We start from the raw sequence: 19371 nt of genomic DNA on the forward strand, positions 1-19371 counted from the left end.
ATTGAAGCTATATTGTGCTCAGGCATCTCAGTACCCTTCACTCTCACTCTTTGGCTCCTATCCGCAAACACCACAGGCGTCAGCATCACAATCTATCACACCAAGACGCAAACGCCCATAAGAAGGCCGCCAATATGGCTACCGAAAGCGCCCGAACGCTCTTCTTCCCGGCACCGGACCCGCCGACACCACTCGCCCGCTACCGCATCCTCTCCCCCAACGCCGCGATCCGCGTCTCCCCCCTCCAGATGGGCACGATGTCCCTGGGAACAGCCTGGTCGGACGGCATGGGCCCCGTTGAGAAGAACGCCGCCTTCAGCCTGCTGGACGCCTATCTCGACGCCGGCGGCAACTTCTTTGACTGCTCCAACGGCTACCAGCACGAGCAGTCCGAGTCCTGGCTCGGCGAGTGGATGGAGGTCCGCGGCGTCCGGGACCGCTGCGTCGTCGCGACAAAGTTCTCGGCCGACTACCGTATGCACGCCCTCGGGAAAGGTCGCTGCCCGAACGCGGGCGGGAACTCGCGCGCCTCGATGCACATGAGCCTCCGCGACTCGCTGGCTAAGCTGCGCACCGATTGGATCGACGTATTTTACGTCCAGTGGTGGGACTATACCGCTTCCATCGAGGAGGTCATGGACGCGCTGCATAACCTCGTCCAGCAAGGGAAAGTGCACTACCTCGGCATAGCAAATTGCCCGGCCTGGGTCGTCAGCGCGGCCAACACGTACGCGCGCGCACACGGCAAGACATCCTTTTCCATCTACCAGGGCTACTACAGCGTCATCATGCGCGACATGGAGCGGGACATCATCCCCATGGCGCGGCAGTTTGGCATGGCCATCGCGCCCTACGGTGCGGCGGGCATGGGCAAGTTCAAGACGCGGGACATGATTGAGGCGCGGCGGCGGAGCGGCGACGGGCAGGCGGCGTTCCGGCACCTGGCGGACCAGACGGAGACGGAGATGCGGGTGAGTAAAGCGCTGGCCGAGGTGGCGGAGGAGGTGGGCGTGACGTCCATTACGGCCGTGGCGCTGGCGTACGTCATGGCAAAAGTGCCGTACGTGTTCCCCGTGGTCGGGGGCCGCAAGGTTGAGCAGATGCTGGACAATATCGACGCCCTCACGATTCAGTTGTCCGAAGCGCAAATTGCGTACCTCGAGAGCGTGGAGAAGTGGGAGCCTGGGTGGCCGTACGATGTTATGGGATGGGATCCTCACGTGTCGGGGACGCCGGCCCCGATCATTGCTGCTTCGGCCAAGATGGATTTTGTGAGGCGGCCCAAGGCGATTGGATATGATTGATGGAGGGGTGTGGGATTTGTTGCATTCTAGGCGCTGGTATGGGGTTTCTTTGGGGGTTAGGAGGCGTTCCCGTTCTGACTCCGTCCGTTGACGGAGGTTTGGGTGACTTGAGAATGTAGCAGGATATGCATGCTGCAACAATGGAGCACCGAGATAATGTTACACCACTCTATCGCACCTAACCCCAACTCGCATTTTACATGAAGGTGAAGAGGATGCTGGTGACTTACGTTGGTGGTATTCTGTTAGCCGTGGACAAGACGTGGAGTGGACTAGAAATACGAGGCACGAATACATAATGCACCAAATATTCTCAAATGAGCATGATGGTCAACACGAGACAACGTTTCATTTCAGAAATACCGATTGATTCACTATACACCTATGGTAAGGTACTCGATCACACTGGCCAAGCTAGTCCTCAGTGAACAGGTCTTACACCATCATTATATACCTTACCTACTGCACACCCGTATTAGCGCGATCCAGACCTCCTCAATGCGCAGTGGCTTCCACCCCAGGTCTCAGATTGCCGAAATAGGCTAACCAATGGAGAACAAAAACCGTTGAAAACGACTCACCTCTATCACACATTCCCGGATGCTTCGCAGGGGCGGCGGTGGCAACGGCCGGGGCAACGCCAGCGACTTCGCCACCGCCATCACCACCTCCACCCGTCTCAAAGACCCCACGCGGCGTCCAAGGATCGTCGGCGTCGCTCTGGCCCAACCAGCGCCGAAGGGAGTACCCATTGCGGGCCGGACCCGTGCCCGAGACCGCGGATGCGTCTGCGGCTGCGGGTGCGGCTGAGCGTGCTTCGGCTCGTTTGCCGACTACAGTCGCCGCCGTTGGCCTTGTCGTCGAGAGTCTGGGGACCTTGGCCATGATGGCCAAAGTTCTCTTAAGCTTTAGAAAAGCTGCGACCCCGTTCAGCAGCTTTCCTCCTCAAACGAGATCCTCTCCAAACCCAATCGTATGCCCCCCTCTTCCTCTTCATTCTCATTTTCTCTATGAAGCGGAGCAAGCAAGCGACGGAGCCCGGACCGCTGAATAACTTACCTCAAGAGGGTTTCCGGAGTGCGCTCGCGGATCGCAAAGGTGGTTGTCAAGGTAGCTACGGATTGGCAAGCATTGCTTGCCTGGAGAAAGCTAGGGAATGGCTCATAAGAATGAGCGATAGTCTTGGTTGGAGAAGCTGGTAAACCGCCAAAGTTTAGTTGAAGAATCTGTAAATGTCAAGACTGCCGTCCAGGAACAATGCTCGTCCAAGCAATGACCTTTAAGTAGCAACCACAAAGTAATCCATCCATGGACATGAGCGCTCACACCCTAATTTCCAACCTCATGCCGCTTCCCGAAGAGGCGCCATGGGTCGCTTGGTTTTTCTAACCGGACGATTTGACCCGGCGTTCTGTACCAACGACAAACGACTTCTGTCAGGTAGTACGGGTTCCAAATAGTTTGACGTGCGCTGCAGCTTCCCACCGGGCTAGAGTTGATAAGGTCGACGCTCATATGACAGCGAAAAGCGATGGCGAAACGAATGTTTGCTTCCAACCGATGCCAACTAGCCATCATCAGTGCCAAGTACGGAGCAAAGGTTCTGCATGATCTGATGTTGAGGTGTGATACGCAATGAGCGGGAACCCGCCCCAGATACTGCTGCTGCGAGGTGATAAGTTTGCAACTCGCCTGAACCAGCATTGGTGAATGGATAGTCAGAAGTCGGAGACCTTGTTCATATTTGTTACTGTACGAACATGCAGGGTGCTGCTTGTCTCTTAGTGCAGCGTGCTACTCCTCATCAGTCAAGAGTCGATGGGGGAAGGGCACGGAAATGAAGGGAGGTGGATGCCAAGGTTGCAATGCAATGAGCTTGATTTGATTCTATCCATCGCATTTTGACATTCGCCATCAGCCATAATGGAACACCTCTCTCGTGAGCGACGCCTCCCTCCTCTTTTTGGCCATCCCTTTGCCAATTGGTGTTCCCATCCGATACCTGGTCCGTTCCGTTTTCGCCCGAATCCGTGGCCTAAAGAAATGTTGATTCGAAGTTTTTCGAGTCTGGTCCCCCACAAGGTGATTACCATTATATACTATATTGTTTCGCCAGCGGGCATCGCTAGCTGCAATACATGTGACATGTTACAAAGGAAAATGACTTTTATCTGTTTCGCAAGACAAAATGAAAGTGTTCATGGCCCTACAGGGGCATTGTAATATTGTACAGGCACCAGCGGCCAATCTGTTGTCATTGGCGTGGGTTGTGGTGCATTTTCGTCGACGACTGTGCTGGAGAAACTCTCCCAGTCTTCGAATGTGACCATATTTTCAGGCATAAATTGGAAGTTCATCGGCTGGTTTTCTTGTGGTGGCGGCGGAAGCTCTCTGTCCAGTGATGCACGGCGAAGAGGTTCCGTGTGCGCGCGCGGCTGTTGGGTGTGGAACAAAGGCTGCGGCATCATTGACTGGGCCCTCATATGTTCCATGTACGGTGAGGGTGATGAATCCTGTGATGCTAATACTGGGGGTTGAGAGGACTGAGTCGGAAGAGTCTGGGAGGGTATCGATGGAGGAGGAAGGAGAGGTTGAGGGGGGTATTGTTGGGGAAGAGCAGCAGGAGGTGCGTAGCATTGAGAATACTGCATTGGCGGCGAGGCCGGAACGGGTAGGTAAACGAGATCCGCCAGCTTGTAGGCAATCAAGACGATAGACTCGGCCTCGGAGCTGGATCCAGAGAAGAATTCGAGCAGATCTTGGAGTTGGCCTGGGCTCTCATTCTCCATGAAACCCTGCGCTCGACCAGTCTGTGTAGGATTCCAGCTGAAGTTTGGCTGACGGCCCTGGAACTCATTGGCCTTGGACATCAGCACATCTTTCCAGGCCTCGTGGATCAGAGGCTGATGCAGGAGACCATAGATGACTCTTGAGTGCATCCAATCCGACTTTGTCTTTCCTGACTCGAAGTGTCTGGCGACGTGTTCGACGTGACGTTCCCTCGAAGGGTGCAGGGCCGAACAGAAGCCACAAGCCCAGTACTTTCTCCTCTTCAAGTACTTGACAACCTTTTCAGAGTGCGGGCAAGACTTGCAGCCATGCGAAGCCTTGTGGTGCTGGTTGAATGTGTTGGCTCCCCAGAAGCTCCTGTTGCAGCCAGGCTCAGGGCAAGGATACTTCTTCCAACGCTCATGGAACTCCTCCTCATGACGCTTCCAGTCGTACTTGCGCTTGAATCTCGTTTCGCATGAGGTGCACCAGTAAAAGTTGAAGCGCCCTGGACCCCATCCCGTCTGAGCGCTTGCTACCTGGGGCACGCCTCCAGGGGCTGCTTGAGGCGCGCATTGCTGAGTGGAAGGGGACTGCGAAGCTTGGGAGTAATGTGTCGCGACGGTGGCATTGGAGGCAGCGGAGCCCATAGACCATATACTCGCATGGCCAGAAGAGCCTGAGCTTGTTGATGATACGGAGATGCGTGGTCTGTGACCTATTTGGCCGTGGCATATCGCTGAACGAACAAGAGGGAAGTTAGCAGGGGTGTCCTGTTTCCCACAGAGGGAAGATTATTTGGGGGGGAGTGGAACAAACCTCGCGTGGAAGCATCCTCCATTGCGACATCCTGCGGTACATGTTGTTGTTGGTGGTGCTGCTGCTGTTGGTGTTGAAGCTGAAGCTGAAGTTGTTGCTGCTGTTGCTGTGCCGCCTTGTCGCCAGCCTCCCACATCTGCAACAATGCTTCACGGGAAACACCAGAGCTCTTCAGAGCTTCTAGAGTTCGTCTAGCATCCGCCAGCACGTCGGCTGCGGCATCCTGCATGGGGTGATCCATCTCGACGACTTTCCGCTCTCCACCCTCGCTCGATTTGGTCGGATTGGGAGCTTCGCCGGCGTTCTCGGGTCGGGCGTTGAGTGCTTTAGTTCGACGGAGCAAGCCTTCTTTTTTCGAGTCGATTCGTCGCGAAGGCAAAGACGAACGTATACGAAGGGGTTATATCGACGTCGGTAGTTACCACTCCTATGGTAGGTTGTGGTAGAGAAATTGCGGCGTAGTGAATGGTTGATTGGCGTAGAGGCAAGAGCGAGAGGCGGAAGCTAATCAGATGAGGTGCAGGGCAAGCCTGGGGTAATGCTGTGAGAAGCAAAATGAATATAAAAAAAACCAAGATCGAGAGAAAGAGGTTGGTCGAAAGTTGGTGAGGTGTCTCTCGGAGATATAATACTAGGAAACGAGTGTGGGTGTGGATTAAAGGGTGTTGTGGTTGGCGTGTGATGAGGTCGGAAAGGTGAATTGAGGTGAGGTGAGAGGTAGGTGCGGGAGGTGCGAGGTTAAGATCAGATTCCGGACGGGAAAAGAAGTTGGTGTTGGAGTTCGGACGCTTTGGTGGGAAGCGAGAGGAGGCGGAGGAGCCAGGAAGGAGGGGAGGCGTGTGCTTTGAGATCCCAGAGAGTCCACACTAGCACACAGAGCCAGCGCCAGAGAGGAGCAAGAGCAGGAACAAGAGCAAGAATCAGAGCCAAAGCCCAGCACGGAAGCTTGGGCGAGTTAGTCAGGGACCTAGCGCGGAGAGATGGAGCGAGAGGGAAGAGCTAAGGGGCCGGGTACCTTGGAGGAGAAGAAAACGAACGAACAAGAAGAAGGAGGAGGCGTGGGATTGGATAAGTGTGAGGCGTGCGGAGAGTGAGCAACAAGGTTGCTGCTAGGAACGAGGCGCGAGGAAAAGCGGGAGGGGAGGGGAAGGAAGGGAAGGGAAGGGGGTGAAGGAGGAGCGATGAGATGGAAACAGAGGGAGGGAAACGAATTGGAAGAATAAAATAAAAATAAAATAAAAAGAGCAGGTGCTAGGGTCGCGGGAGTTTGAGTAAGGCACCTAGGGTAGGAGGGAAGGTAAGGAGGGTAAGGTACTGTATGTACTTTGTGTACTGCGCAGAGAGTAAGGTAAGGTAAAGTACGGAGTACTTCGTTCATACAGCAGTCGGAATGATCCCTGCTCGTACGTTGCGTATTGATTCTGGTGTGCTTCTTGTTCTTCTCTTGCTGCCCTGTTCTCTCTGTACTGCGTATGTACAGTCATTAATTATCTACTCCGTACCTCACGACACCTCCCTCCCCTGCTTCCTCTGAGGATAGGTACCTTACCTCACCTTACGAATACTTCTCCCAAGCTGAGTGTATCTTATGTAATGTTCCAGGACTCGTCTGACGATTGGAACGGGATCTGGCTCATCCATCCATCTACCTTATCTTATTCGATGGTGGTTAACTAGTCAGATTGGTGATTGGCGGTCCCAAAATCTGTATACGGCTCTAAAACACCAAAGATGAGGGTATCGGTAGGACAGGAGACAGCAAGAGAAAGATTCGCCGAGTGAGGTGGAGCGGCTACGTGCCATGTTTTCGAGCCGGGTTGTGTGCGTGCATTTTGCGTGTGCGCTTCCAGTGTCTGTGAAGTGCGAAGCCGCTCTCTGCATATGCAGGCAGACACACCACACGGTGGAAAGGCAGTCTGAACTTTGAAGTTACTGTTGCAGTAATACTGCTTGGAATTGGATGCCCCCTAATGGCACTTGTCAATCCCGTCCGATGTTTGAGCCCCAGAAAGCCCATGCGGCACACAGATGATGACAGCAAGCAACACTGTGTGGAAGACGCAGAGAAAAGAACAGAGATTTTCCTATCCCCTGTTGATTTCCTGTCCCCAGTGCGCGTCCCTCTTTCGCATCTTCACAAGGCACGGGGGCCGTTGCTGTGCAGAGGGCACCTTTCTCCGAGATACTCCGTGACAAAAATGGCACAGAGACGCCGCCCCCATATGAGAAGTGTGTTCCGGGCTGACCAGTCCGTTCGTAGAGCACAATTCCCGCTGGCTGTGCCCGCTGGCAGCTCCAACGGGTATGTTTCACTCCTTCTGGACGACGGGCTGGCTTTGGAACGCAAGGCCCGTAAGGCGTTGAAGCAGGTAAAGTGCTGTGATGCTCCGTCTGTGCAGGTCTTGAAAGTAGAGGGGGGCGTAGAAACAGGGGGAGGAACTAGGGGGGTACGAAGTACCTCACATCTCGCGAGTTCGCAACTGAATTGTACTGTGGTCAGAGGACCTGAGCATGGAGCAGGGTCGATCCCGCCATTGAACGAACCTCTCAGCGCGTCATCGTTTACCGACTGCAGGCAAACATCTTGTCCACCAACGGCGCGCTCGGCTCATACTCTACACCATCACCATGAAATAGACAGTGAGTGTCGCGCGTTTGATGCGGCCATTGAGACGATGGATTCTCTCACTTCATCTGAACACGCCCGGTTCAGCCCATTCTTAGGCTAGTTGATTTTTTTTTTTATCTTGTCTTGGATGGGAGGGGCAGGGGTGTGAGCAAAAAAGCGGCAGGCTCTTGGCTTATCACTGGACGAACGTCTGTTTGTCCAGAGAGGATCAGTCGAGAGACCAGACGGGAATAGTAGGGACGAACATCAGAAACCAAGAATGGTCCGAAGGGTTGAAGAGACAGTTCAGCCTCGCTGGGATCAGGGGACTAGATTCATCTCATCCTCTTCGCAGTATCCGTGTAGAATCCAAGCACATCCGGGCCATACTTGTAGTAGAAGGCTGTTGGGCACCTGGATGCTTTATCCATCAGTCCGCTGTGTTTATGGGGGCGAGAGGTGCAGCAAACAGCACTAAAGCCAATGAGGAAGAAGGAGAAAAGATGTGAACGGGGTGGAGGGAGCTGAGCAGGGGATGTGAGTGATGATGTGATGCAATGGGACGGGACCTACGAAGAGTTGGGCCGTGGGTGCCAGAGGGAATGGAATGCAAGGAATAGGGACGGGAACGGGAGCGAAAGAAAAGGCGACGAAGAAGAGAAACAATGGACAATGGGAAAGTGAGCCGAGGGATCTACCTAGGCCCAAGAGACGCGACCGGGATCATGACCGACAAGGTGAGAGAAAGGAACGGGGGTACGGAGAAATGGGGGGATAAGATGATCATAAAAAATTAATCAAGTCGGCACGTCAAAGCTCGAGCCAATCTCACCTTGGAACCTTGGGTCCAAGTCACCTTAGCACGTGCTTAGGTAAGGTTCCCCAAGGTACCTTACCTTATCATCTTACCTCAAGCTAAGGCACCTTAGTTTGGCATGTCAATCAACTTGAGGAAGGTTCGGTCCCAAGATATTCAATTGCCTTCAAGTTGGAATTCATCACACGATGACAATTCAAGTCACAAACGTGAGTCGTGACTGCGCGGGGTTACCGTTTCTCAGCTGATTGATTCAACAGCAACATGCAACAGATTGTGACTGCCATCGGGCACACTTCTTACTGGCTCTCAAAGTGAAGCAATCAATGAATGCAAGCAGCGGATCAAGGTCTAATTCTGCTGCCCGCTGTCAATAAATCGGCAAGGTACGTATGGCTTGCCGACGTCCGCACCTTACGACGTCTTTTACCTTGCTCCGTACGCGCAAATATCCCGTCAAACTGCTCCAGCCTCCAACCGCTAGAGGCACGCGCTAGGAAGCAAGCGAGAGACAAGCGAGAGGTGCAATGGAAGAAGAAAAAACGGACAGCGTATGGAAGGCAAGGGTTGAGCAAGGGGTAATGATGGCAAGCTGCAAAGTTGCAACTCCCGCGCAGCCGCCTTTTTGCATTCGCGGTGTCGGTGGTTGGCAATGGCACCTCAGCAGCATCGAATGACTTGAGAAAGCTGGGAGACGGGCTTACATAAGGTAAGAAGCGTTAGGTAAAGTGAGGTAGGTAGGTACTCATACTCCGTACCCGTCTTGAGTCTTGATGTCTCGACACCCCCCTCTCCCCGCTTTTCCATCGAGGCTAATGCCAAAGGGACATGATGGAGGCATCGTGCACTCCGCGCCAGAGGCCAATAGAGTATAGGGTCACAATTCTGCCGCCATTTTCCTTTGCTCTCCCACGTTTACGTCGGCCGATGCTTTTCTTCCATCTCATCCGCAATGAATTTAGGTTGTCCATGGTGGCGCAATGAACGCTGCATCGTCGGGTAACGGGCTCCTTCCCAACGGCAAATTACCAGCCCCTCCCCTACTCCTTTTTTTTCCCTTATTCTTTCTGACCGACGGATACGGATGTTGTCTACGAAGTATTGTTTGGGGTACCTTTTCTGCCCCTTCTCTTTTAGTCCAGTTTCTTCCAATACTTCTCCTCCACCCGCCGTGTCGACCCTGGCTTCTTCATCGACACTACTCAGGACCGCTGCGCCAGTGCCGATGCTGCACAGCTGAACGATGATGGCGCAGCATCAGGCCCAGCAGCGCGGGGGCCAGAGGAACGACTGTGTGTGTATATGCCACACTGCGAGTGTCTGGCCTGTCCGATGCTTCACAGACAGCCGCGAATAAACTGGCCAGATCAAGAGATTTCACCAGAGCCTACTCGGACGTTGACGATTGCCTTGCCATGATTGGCCAGGTTATCACCTGAAACAAATTCAGGACTGCTCACCGATACGCCACGGGGCGGCCCAGCGTTTCGAAACAAGAGCAGAGAGAGAGAGAAGCAGGCAATCCCGTGGGCCGCGGAGGTGCTGGCAGCAGCAGCTACTGCAGCACATTTCACAGCACTGCACCAATACCTGTACTGAAGTGCCAGGTGCCTGTCTACCTATGCAGCCAGTGTGCTCAATGGCATGGGAATGGATGGGATGGCAGGCTGCGTGCCTAGAGGTTGTTCCTGGTCCCAGACTCCTGCGTCTGTTCGCGATGAAGAGGGGCCTCTTCTTCCTCTCCCATGGAGGAACGGGTGCATTTGTTCGTGGTTTTGGGGCCAAGGAGCCAAGCGGCCATGCTTGAAAGAGCTTCTTTTCGCTCTGAGTCGCCTCACCACGACCTGGCACTTACTGTCTGTACAGTGCAAAAGACGCCCAGTGACCCTTCTTCTCTCCGCCGTCGCCCTTTGCTCAGGCACCCGCAGTCCCGCCCAAATGCATGGCAGGGATCACCCAGTGAGCCTCGGAGACCATGAGATGATGTGCAAGGGGAGGCACAAGAAGCGACAGGGGTTAGTGTCAGGGGCCCATTGCCGATTTGAGCCAGCTTTAATAACATGACGGGATAAGGATGGGAAGGATGAGGGGAAACAATTAGCCACAAACTTGGGTCTGATTGGATGGTGAGTTTGATTGGACGGAGAGTTGTTCACCATAATTATTGACCCAAAGAGCCAAAAGCCTCCAAACTCCAAAGAGCAAGACATGACACAAACCTACGAATACATACGAATACACAGTACATCAGAGGCTCACGGGTCCCTCACATGCAACTTGCCATAACCTCTGCGGTGGGGCCATCTACGGCGACAGCTTCCCTCAGAGACGTTTCAACACTGCTGTGTGCAACCACGAATACGTCAGCCCGTCGTCCATTTGAGACTTGCCCAAGCTAAGGTACAGATTACGCATACAAAGTACGGGTACAGAGCGCAAGAGTCGCCAACAATGTATTCGTACCTTGCGAAGGATACATGTTTCCTTTCTTTTGGCCAGTGGTCACCGACTCTTGCTGATACGGGACACAAGATCCAATACGATACGCACTGGCCGACTATCTTTTGCCTCAATAGAGGATAATGTCTCTCGTCGTACCACGCCTTGCAAGTTGCGCCAACCCCTTCTGCTACATTACCACCTCGACGTCCCTTTTCTACTGAGGGACCTGCGTCGCCGTTGCTAGCTCACAGCAGCTTCGCCGACGTCTGCCTCATCGTGCTTCTTACATGAATCTCCCAGCGGCACATCAGCTCCCGATCGGAGCTAGCGGCGCGTCTCACATTATCACGTCGCGCTTGGAAGTTGGCAGAGACGCGGGCGTGGGGAGGACCTTGCTCATGGTCCAAAAGAGACTAAAGCACGGAGTAGTGGACACTGGGTGTGAAATGTGAATGTGATTGTCGACGTTGGATGGGAAGTGGACGCGGACGGGACGGTACCATTCAATTCGTTGCCAGGAACCGGCTCTTCTCATCGGCTCGTCTCGTCTTTTTTTGGACCTTCAACTCCCGTCAACCATACCTTACGTATACCCTCAACCCACTACTCTACTTGGAGCATCCAACTAGATCCGGAAACCTGGGCTAGGCACGGCCTACGTGGTGTGGAATACACAATCGAGAATAGAAGACACGAAGAAGAAGAGGGCCGAACGCGAGGAAACAACCACCCAGTCGACCAAGCAAGCCATGCTGGACTCTTGGTTCAATGGCGCGCGCAATCTCCCCCAACACGCCCACGAAGCCAACATCTCTCGAATTAGCATCAACATATCTGGCACCAACCACACGTCTCGGGCTGCGCACACATTCACTTTGTACAGCAAGTTCGTGATGACGGCAACGAGCGTCGACTTTGACATCGAACCATCAATGCTATCAGCCGGGCTCTGGGAAAATCCATTCCTCTTTAGGTCACGCACGTACACACAGATGGACACATTCAGACATTCACACACTCAGACTCTGGTTCTCTATCGAAAGCGTTGGTGCCCCACACCGCGCCGCCCTCATGTGTCATGTCCTGCCATCTCACGGCAACCAGGCTTGCAATGGAATCGCTCAAGTCTGCTGAGCGCGTTCGTTGCGCGATCCGCCCGCGCTTGTATCCGCACCTTGCAGTTGGTCCCTCGGAAAGCCGCCTAAGGACTGAGGGCCCCGTTACGGACCCCTCTGTATGGATCCATGGATCTCTGTGCCCTTTTGTCGGTTCCTCTCTTCCACTATTTTCTGGATACCAGACTAGGCATTTTGCTTGCTACTCTGAGGGTCGAGACTGCCTCTACTGGCCTTTCTCTCTACCGTCGCTGTCATGTTCCAATTGGATTGGGCTCTTCCCTTTTCACGCACTGCAGTTGCCAGTGTATCTTTTCAGAATACTATGTTGAGACGATGCCATGCAAAGTGGATAGGATATGCAGGCACATCGTGTGTCCTGCGTACGCACGTATTGAGTCCTGTCGCCAAAGTGGCAGATGACTCGAGTCTCACATGAACGATCAGGGTCCGCAGTCCGCGCTCCATAGTTCGCAACCTCGTACCCCCTTGGGCCTTGGGGAGATGTCGAGTGACGCGATGCACAGACAGCCAGTGGCAACACCATGGTGCAAACATTGGGACATTTCTCGCCCGCGGCCCCGTATGGCCCTGATGGGGCATATTGGGGGCTTGCCCAAGTGCGAGGCTCGACCAACAACGTTTGCGCTATCTGATGTCGCTTGTTTGGTTCGTTGCTGACAATTTTTAAGAGTGGCAAGGGGAATGCTGATGGTGCCTGAGCCAGCCGTACCACGGGCAGATAGGAGGGCTCCTCTTTACTCGCTGAAGGTGTTCGTACCTATTGAGAGAAGTGACGCAGGAAAGGTGCCGTACCTAGTGGCTCGCAAGGCGAGTACGACTACGAATACAAAGTAGAAAGTATGTTCAGGTAAGGTGTGGTCCGGGCAAACTGCGATTACCTTAGCTGTCGGCATCGCGAGGCTCGGCGACGGGTTATGTCGATGGACCTTATTCGCACCTTGCCTGCCTTCAGGTGAGGTAGGCGTGGTTGGTCAAGGATGGGAGAAGCAGGAGCGAAGACGGTAAGGTGTGGGCTATTGGCGGAAGGTGAATGGAAGGTCCCCTGCTTTTTCTCTCCTTACCTTAGGTAGGTACGGAGTACGCTACAGCCTACTGACCGGGTCTTGTGGGCGGGCGCTCGCCCAGCTGGTCGGATCCGAAGCGCCGCCCCGTTATGCCTGCCTCCGCCCTCCACTGCGCCTGTGCCGTTGCCGTCCAATCCATGTTCAGCCACAGATAGCCACCAAGAGCAATACGGAGTAGGGATACTTCGGGAGGTACCTATCTGTATGGAACCTGTGAAAGACGGAGCATGTACTTTGTACCTTGGGTACGCGTCTCGATGCAGGTGCGATTCGCCTCCACGTCGCTGCGCTTCTTCCCTGATAATATTTCCATCCACACGGGAGCACTACTGCCTACAAGCCCCCGGTTGACCTCGCCTCTTCAGACGAACCGCTCAACCTCCTGCAGCACATCTCGAACCCCCTTGTCCTTTCGGCTTCTCGTCTTCACTCCTCACCATTGATCCCGGCATGTTTCAAATGCATTTCCCCTTTGGGACGTTTGTTCGTTTTCTTCTTGCCAAACTCGCAATAGACATACTATTTATCGGATGACGCATGAAAACCAGATGACTGGGCTGATTTCATCCGAATTTTGCCCTGGCATACGGATACATCATACTACATACATCATGTCAAACCCGCAGAGGTGCACAACGCAAAACGGCGCCAAGTTCCAATGCCCGGCAAAGCTCCGTCCACGGTGCGGACACCTCTGTGAAGCCCTTTGCCTGACGAACCAACCAGGCCGGTTCATTGTCATCCCAGCACTCGCTCGCAAAAGAGCATGGGGCCCCTTACGAATGAAGCCGAGCACCAGGGTCCCGCTGCCGAGTGGGCAATATTGAAATGTCTGCTCTTCTCCGACGGGACAAACGCACCAATTCCAGCGCTCAAGGGACAAATATCAAACTCTCCAAATCGGTCCATCGCGAAAGCAAGGTGTCTCGGGCTCTCAGCATGTTAGGGGTCCGAATAAGCCACACAAGCTTGTTTGCAACTCTACGGATGGATGGGGACCCTGCAAAGTACGAACACTCTGTGCACTACTCTGTCTGTACCTTACGAGTACGAAGACAGCTTGCCAACATCGTCCGTGGGCGCTTCATACTGCTGATATTGCGGGACGCCATGAAAATCCCCCACAGACGCCATCGTTGTCCACCCTCCTCCTCGCGCCTTGCTGGATGCGAACCCTATCACCGGGTCGTTCACTGATTACTCATTACTTGTATGAACGCGAAAGTCGAGATACTCCACCAACCCCTATTCGGGCTCTATCCGCCGGGCCGCCTTCTTCGACAGACTGGAGCCGCCAGCAACGGCCCTTCGGCGAGACTGGCTCAGCTCCCGCAAGGCCCGGCGCGTCTTGTACGGCACGCTGGCTTGAGAAGCCCAACCACCTTGGGGACAGCTTATGTCTGGGCACAAAAGTCTCCAAATCGCTACATTTGACCATGATGATTAGCGCCAATGACAAACACCCCTTTTCCCCTTTGGAAGTTAAACCGAGAAAATACGCATGGAAATAATAAAAGAGGGCACGGCCCAAGACTCGAGGCCACCAACAATCCAAGACGAGCCTGGATGATCCGAATCGAGAGGGGCCAAATTCTGACCGCGGCGGGCTCGGCGGTGCACAAAATGAGAGAGAAAAAATAAACAAAAAGGGGATGGGGCCGACGCGCAGACTTTGAGGGTCTGAGAGCACTCAATCAGAGAGGCCATGTTTGATGAGCCTGTGGGCTGGCGGCGCTCACAAACGGTTTAGCCGCAGCTGTTGGTGCCTCGACAAGCTCGTGCCTCTGAGATCCGTCCAACCGCTGTCAGCACATCAAATGATCTTTTGACGATCCTCCCTTGCCGAGACCTTGACTGCTGTGTCGGAGCCGGCTTCTGCAACGTCTGACCTTGATTGTCTGCGCTGGTCGATGATCTGATGGAACCCATAACCGACTCATGTAGCAGTCTGCTTGCTTGATGGCGCCAGAGACCCGGAATGCCTCTGTTGGGCCCCGGCTTCCGTGGTTCGTGTCTCTCTCCAGTGTATCTAATGGACTGTGATAGTACATACGGATAGGCCACCACGTACTCCGTACAGCGTCCGGCAATATGCATCACTTCGCCGTGACAGTACCCGCTTGTTTCCATCCATCCACGCTGTTCTGAGCCCGATAAGAAGCCGACCGAGTGTCTCTCAAGTTGTCCCATCCTCCGTGCTATCCTCGTGCGTTTTTCTGCTCCGTCACTGTCGATGACTCTCGTCACTACCTGGCGGTCTCGGACGCACTCACCCACTTACGATGAACTACTTGCATACTACTACGATACGCATTTCTCCTCACCACAGAAAGACTAACACCATCGTCTTCTGTCATCAGGTTGGCCTGATATCTTCTTATTTCCAAAGGAAAAAGAACGGTGGACTACCATATTAGCACCAACCAGCATGCTTCCTCTTTGGTTGGTATCTAGCATACACAGTACCAGCTTCCGCAGCGGCAACGCAATCGAAGTCAATTCTCCAACCCGCAGGCTTGGCTCCTCTGATGACTTCTTCGGGAAAACGCAGGCCTTGAAAAGGCTTAGTCCAGAGTTAATGCCAGTGCGTATGTTTCAACAACGGGACGGGCTGCTCAAACACGAGGCTACGAGAAAGACCAACGCCCCTCTGCTCACTATGCGGCCCGTGTATGCCCGTTTGAGGAAATTGGCCCTGCAGCTAATCCCGAGGGCGTGGCCGCCAACTCCGAACGGGGATGGGCACACCGGCATGCAAGCAACACGCCCGAACCCGGCTCGGCTTCGCTCGATTCGGACACGCGACGCCTCATGAACTCTACGAGTCACACAACCCGCCAGCGCCTTTCAAACATGACCTCTTCCCGCACATTGACCAACCATGGTCTTTGCCTGTCTGGTAGGCTTGAAAGCCCACTCGACGCCACTGATTGGCTTCTCAAGAACATGCGTTGGATACGCGCTAATTACACTTGTATCCAACGACAACGACAACCACACCCGCAACCACAGCACACAGGCGTGGCAGGCACAACGCCGGCTGCTCGTAGAAGGACGCCATATCGGCCGCCGGTTACTTGATAACTGTGTTTACCCCATTTCAACGATGGCACAGAAAAGACAATGGCTTGGACAATGGCTTGGTGGAAGACGCCTCCAGCTATGCGCTTCTATCAATCCGTACGTCCAAGTTCTTGTCTTCAACTCGCGGCGGGGAATTTTCTGTTTTTCGTCTAGACGGTGCGGGTTTCCATTTCCGAGGCTGAGCTACCCATCGAGTCCCGGTCACCGAGCGCAATGGAGCTCAGACGGACTGTCTATGCTCTAGACTCACGGTCCACGGAATATGGCCTCTGCCATCCCATCATGGTCCCAGAAACCGAGTTTCCTTCAAGCTAAGGCGCGAACAGATGCCCTATTTCAGGAACGCGCAGATTTAGGGCCCGTTGTCTGCAGAGGTTTCATCACCGCGTCGGGACCAGTCGACGCTATCACGACTTGACAACGTGGCGAGGTCAATATCGACGACTCCATCGCGACACACAGCCCACTTGATCGTCTTGGTCTCCGAGATCTGCGGCAAGGGCCATTCCCCGCAGACTCTTCTCAAGGGCGAATACAGAACGCTCATGCCTACGACGCCGCGCTACGGGTTCCGCACAGCTTCCGCGACGTCTCTAGGTTTCGACGGCCTCTGCCATCGCGTTGAGGTTCCTGCCGTGGCAGAGGCCGCCCGTCTTGATTCTTGGGCCGCATTGACGCAACCTTGGTGGTTGACAGACACACGGGCATGAGAGCTTCATTTCCGAAGGAGACGCCTTCTTCCTAAAGCAGGTCGATGAAACGCTGGGAAACTGTCATTCAGCTCCCAAGGAACAGTCCCGCCAAGGCCAAGGGACCAGCTGAGATCGTATGCGAGGAATCGCGCTTTCCTCCGAGACTATCGGGTGTTCAGTACCTTCCACAACTCTATTTACAGCCTTGAAGGGTTGCAATGTGCCGCTTTACCGCGTAACGTTCAACCCTCTATCAACGCGAGGTGATCTAAACTCTAGGCCCATCTCAGCGAACATACGCGAGGCGTCAAGAATCTTTCGTATACGGTGTTGTTATCTTGTTCTCTTTCACTCGCTAAAATTCGCATCTCCTGAATGGGTCGCGATTTACAGGTACTGCAGCCTGGGAAGGGGCCCAAGTTCATGCTGCTCGTGTTGTGGGCCAGAGGGAGTCATGTGCTTTGGGCAGTCCGGAGACTCCAAGATGATCCCCCCTCCCTTCTCCTCAAAAGAGGAACAGCACGACAACGATTGAATGTTATGGAGCCTCAGGGGTAACGATCCCCGAGCTTTGCTGATCTCTTTCCAGGCTCGGGTATTCCCTCACTCGATCAATCGCAGACCACGAAAACTGTAGATGCGGATTGCCCGGTGGCAAAAAGCAAGCATCAAAACAGATCAACAAGTGTTTCTGCCTCTTTTTCCCTCAGGGTTTCTGCCTAGTTTGTAGTCGGAGTGGTCGGGTCTAGTATCTCCTCGCACGAGTGGAACAGGAGCATGGCAACGGCGATCTACTTGTCTACAACCTTACAACGCTCGTTCCCGCCCACAGATCTGACTTGTCGGGCTTGGCTCGAGCCCTTTTGGCAGCTTTGACACCGCGCGGCTCACATGTTGATTTTCAGAATGTGACCCTTTCATCAATTAACGAGTTTCGGTACTGGTAAATGTCGCCACGTAAACCTTGCCTAGCATCACTTGCGAAACATTCCACGATATGTCAAGACTTAGTATCGGGGCATGACGTCAAGAAGCTCCCACAGCCTGGGAGCGTTCCCGTCGGTCCACTCTGAGAGGCGGAGACTCCCCCCTCGAGCTTTCATCGAATTGTTCAGAAGTCGATCTCGCAAGGTTTCGAGGCGGTGACGAGTCGGAGTCCATGGGCCGTGAGCGTGAATCGGGATCTCACGTAGATCATGATGCGTTTTCGCCGAAGGTGAAGTCGCATCACATGTGTGGTTGCCCAAACCCTAATCCAAATCTTTACAGCACAACTGTAGATCGAAATTGAGTACTGTGGTACGAATACCTGTATCACATGACTATCGCTGATCTGGGGTAGATCTCCAGCCTTGGCGACTGCGAGGGTTCGAGTACTCTCTTGAGGTTTTGCGATTTTTTTCTTAGAATTGCACGGTGAAGCATGGATTTGATTTTTGTAACCGATACAGATAGCATTATGAAATGGGTGGTTTTGTCTCTCCTGTACCTTGAAGTTTGCAGAGACAGAGTCGAATTATGGCAAATGAGAGTAGTTGGCTTGCAAATCGGATGATGTTGGAATGAGACAAGTTGGTGAGTTTCTGTGGTCCTTGCGCGCAGCGCGGCTCATCGATGCTCAGGCAATCTCGCTTGTATTGAAGTATTGAATATGCCCAGAGAAGTTCCTGGTCCCACGGAACGATCTGTGGATGAGTCGCGGAGTAAAGTAGAAGAGTATTTCAATATCATCGATGTCGCCATGGGGCTGCTATACTTCATGTCATCCGAGGAGATGGAATAACTCGAATACATACTTGTTCGAAGTTGTCTATCATTTTCGGTTCGGTCTCTCATGCTCGATGGAGATATCTTCTCGTGGCTTGAGTCTATTTGATCCTTGGGCCAAGTCGCAGTCCTGAAAATCGCTCTTGCCCTTGGTTGTCGCTTTTGAGGATTCAATATGTTTATGAGATTGAGAGACTGCACTTAAGACTTTGGATAGTTGACATGATAATTAGGGTGTTCTGATTCGAGGTCATGGTAGACACTTGTTGGTCTGGATGACGACGGGATGACAGCGGCCTCGCGCATTCGAAGCGTTAATGGTGCTAGGGACTCATAGGGGAGTATGGGCTAAACAGAACCTCAATGTCATAGCATCACTCTTAATTCTCTTCCTGTCTGAAATCTAAATGACGCAGTCTGCACGTTGCTGCGCATAAGCCGTTTCGTTTAACATCCAACCTAGCTTTCTTCTCCTCAACTTAAGTTTCGCTGCCTCCCATTACTCGCCACTGTTTAAGGGCCAAGTAGTTTTTTCGTAACTCATATTTCTGCTCCCACTCAACTGTGGCTACGCCTTCCAAGGCTTTCTGTTCTATCTGGATCTGCTGCAACGAGACAGGGCGAATGACCCGGCTCGGAAGCCTCAAGTGCTGGATTGCATCCCCGTGAGACTTGATATCAGCTTCATTCAGCTTCTACTCAGATACCCTGAGTCTCAATATATCATACTGATGCTTTAAGGTGTCCCAGGCGTGAATGAATGAGTCCATGGCCAACTTCCAGGTGCCTCTCCAAAGAAGAACAGCTTCCCGCTTGGGACGGAAAGCTTGATACCTGAGTAGCCCTGCCAAACCCTTTCGCCCGTT

The 19371-nt window shown here is 53.5% G+C and overlaps 7 protein-coding genes across 7 annotated transcripts; 5 read left to right on the plus strand and 2 right to left on the minus strand.

Annotated features, from left to right (window-relative positions):
- Positions 1-134: 134 nt before the first annotated feature.
- On the plus strand, positions 135-1304 carry CCOS01_01228 (aryl-alcohol dehydrogenase AAD14; the record flags this gene model as incomplete). The annotated part of the gene is made up of 1 exon (XM_060449424.1): positions 135-1304. The coding sequence occupies one exon, from the start codon at positions 135-137 to the stop codon at positions 1302-1304; it is 1170 nt and encodes a 389-aa protein (XP_060320862.1).
- A 196-nt stretch (positions 1305-1500) lies between these two features.
- Positions 1501-2189, minus strand: CCOS01_01229 (uncharacterized protein; the record flags this gene model as incomplete). Its single annotated transcript, XM_060449425.1, has 2 exons — positions 1501-1529; positions 1886-2189. The coding sequence occupies 2 exons, from the start codon at positions 2187-2189 to the stop codon at positions 1501-1503; spliced, it is 333 nt and encodes a 110-aa protein (XP_060320863.1).
- Positions 2190-3502: 1313 nt separating this feature from the next.
- CCOS01_01230 (uncharacterized protein) lies at positions 3503-5133 on the minus strand (the record flags this gene model as incomplete). The annotated part of the gene is made up of 2 exons (XM_060449426.1): positions 3503-4812; positions 4893-5133. 2 exons carry the CDS (start codon positions 5131-5133, stop codon positions 3503-3505), a joined length of 1551 nt encoding a protein of 516 aa, XP_060320864.1.
- A 1729-nt stretch (positions 5134-6862) lies between these two features.
- Positions 6863-7621, plus strand: CCOS01_01231 (uncharacterized protein; the record flags this gene model as incomplete). The annotated part of the gene is made up of 1 exon (XM_060449427.1): positions 6863-7621. One exon carries the CDS (start codon positions 6863-6865, stop codon positions 7619-7621), a length of 759 nt encoding a protein of 252 aa, XP_060320865.1.
- A 1836-nt stretch (positions 7622-9457) lies between these two features.
- CCOS01_01232 (uncharacterized protein) lies at positions 9458-9736 on the plus strand (the record flags this gene model as incomplete). Its single annotated transcript, XM_060449428.1, has 1 exon — positions 9458-9736. A coding segment is annotated over one exon (279 nt), but the record flags the coding sequence as incomplete, so codon positions are not given.
- A 2683-nt stretch (positions 9737-12419) lies between these two features.
- On the plus strand, positions 12420-12596 carry CCOS01_01233 (uncharacterized protein; the record flags this gene model as incomplete). The annotated part of the gene is made up of 2 exons (XM_060449429.1): positions 12420-12515; positions 12567-12596. 2 exons carry the CDS (start codon positions 12420-12422, stop codon positions 12594-12596), a joined length of 126 nt encoding a protein of 41 aa, XP_060320867.1.
- A 2956-nt stretch (positions 12597-15552) lies between these two features.
- On the plus strand, positions 15553-15777 carry CCOS01_01234 (uncharacterized protein; the record flags this gene model as incomplete). Its single annotated transcript, XM_060449430.1, has 1 exon — positions 15553-15777. One exon carries the CDS (start codon positions 15553-15555, stop codon positions 15775-15777), a length of 225 nt encoding a protein of 74 aa, XP_060320868.1.
- Positions 15778-19371: the final 3594 nt, after the last annotated feature.

Source organism: Colletotrichum costaricense (assembly GCF_030867565.1).
Source record: "Colletotrichum costaricense strain IMI 309622 chromosome Unknown Scaffold_1.1, whole genome shotgun sequence".
NCBI lineage: Eukaryota > Fungi > Ascomycota > Sordariomycetes > Glomerellales > Glomerellaceae > Colletotrichum > Colletotrichum costaricense.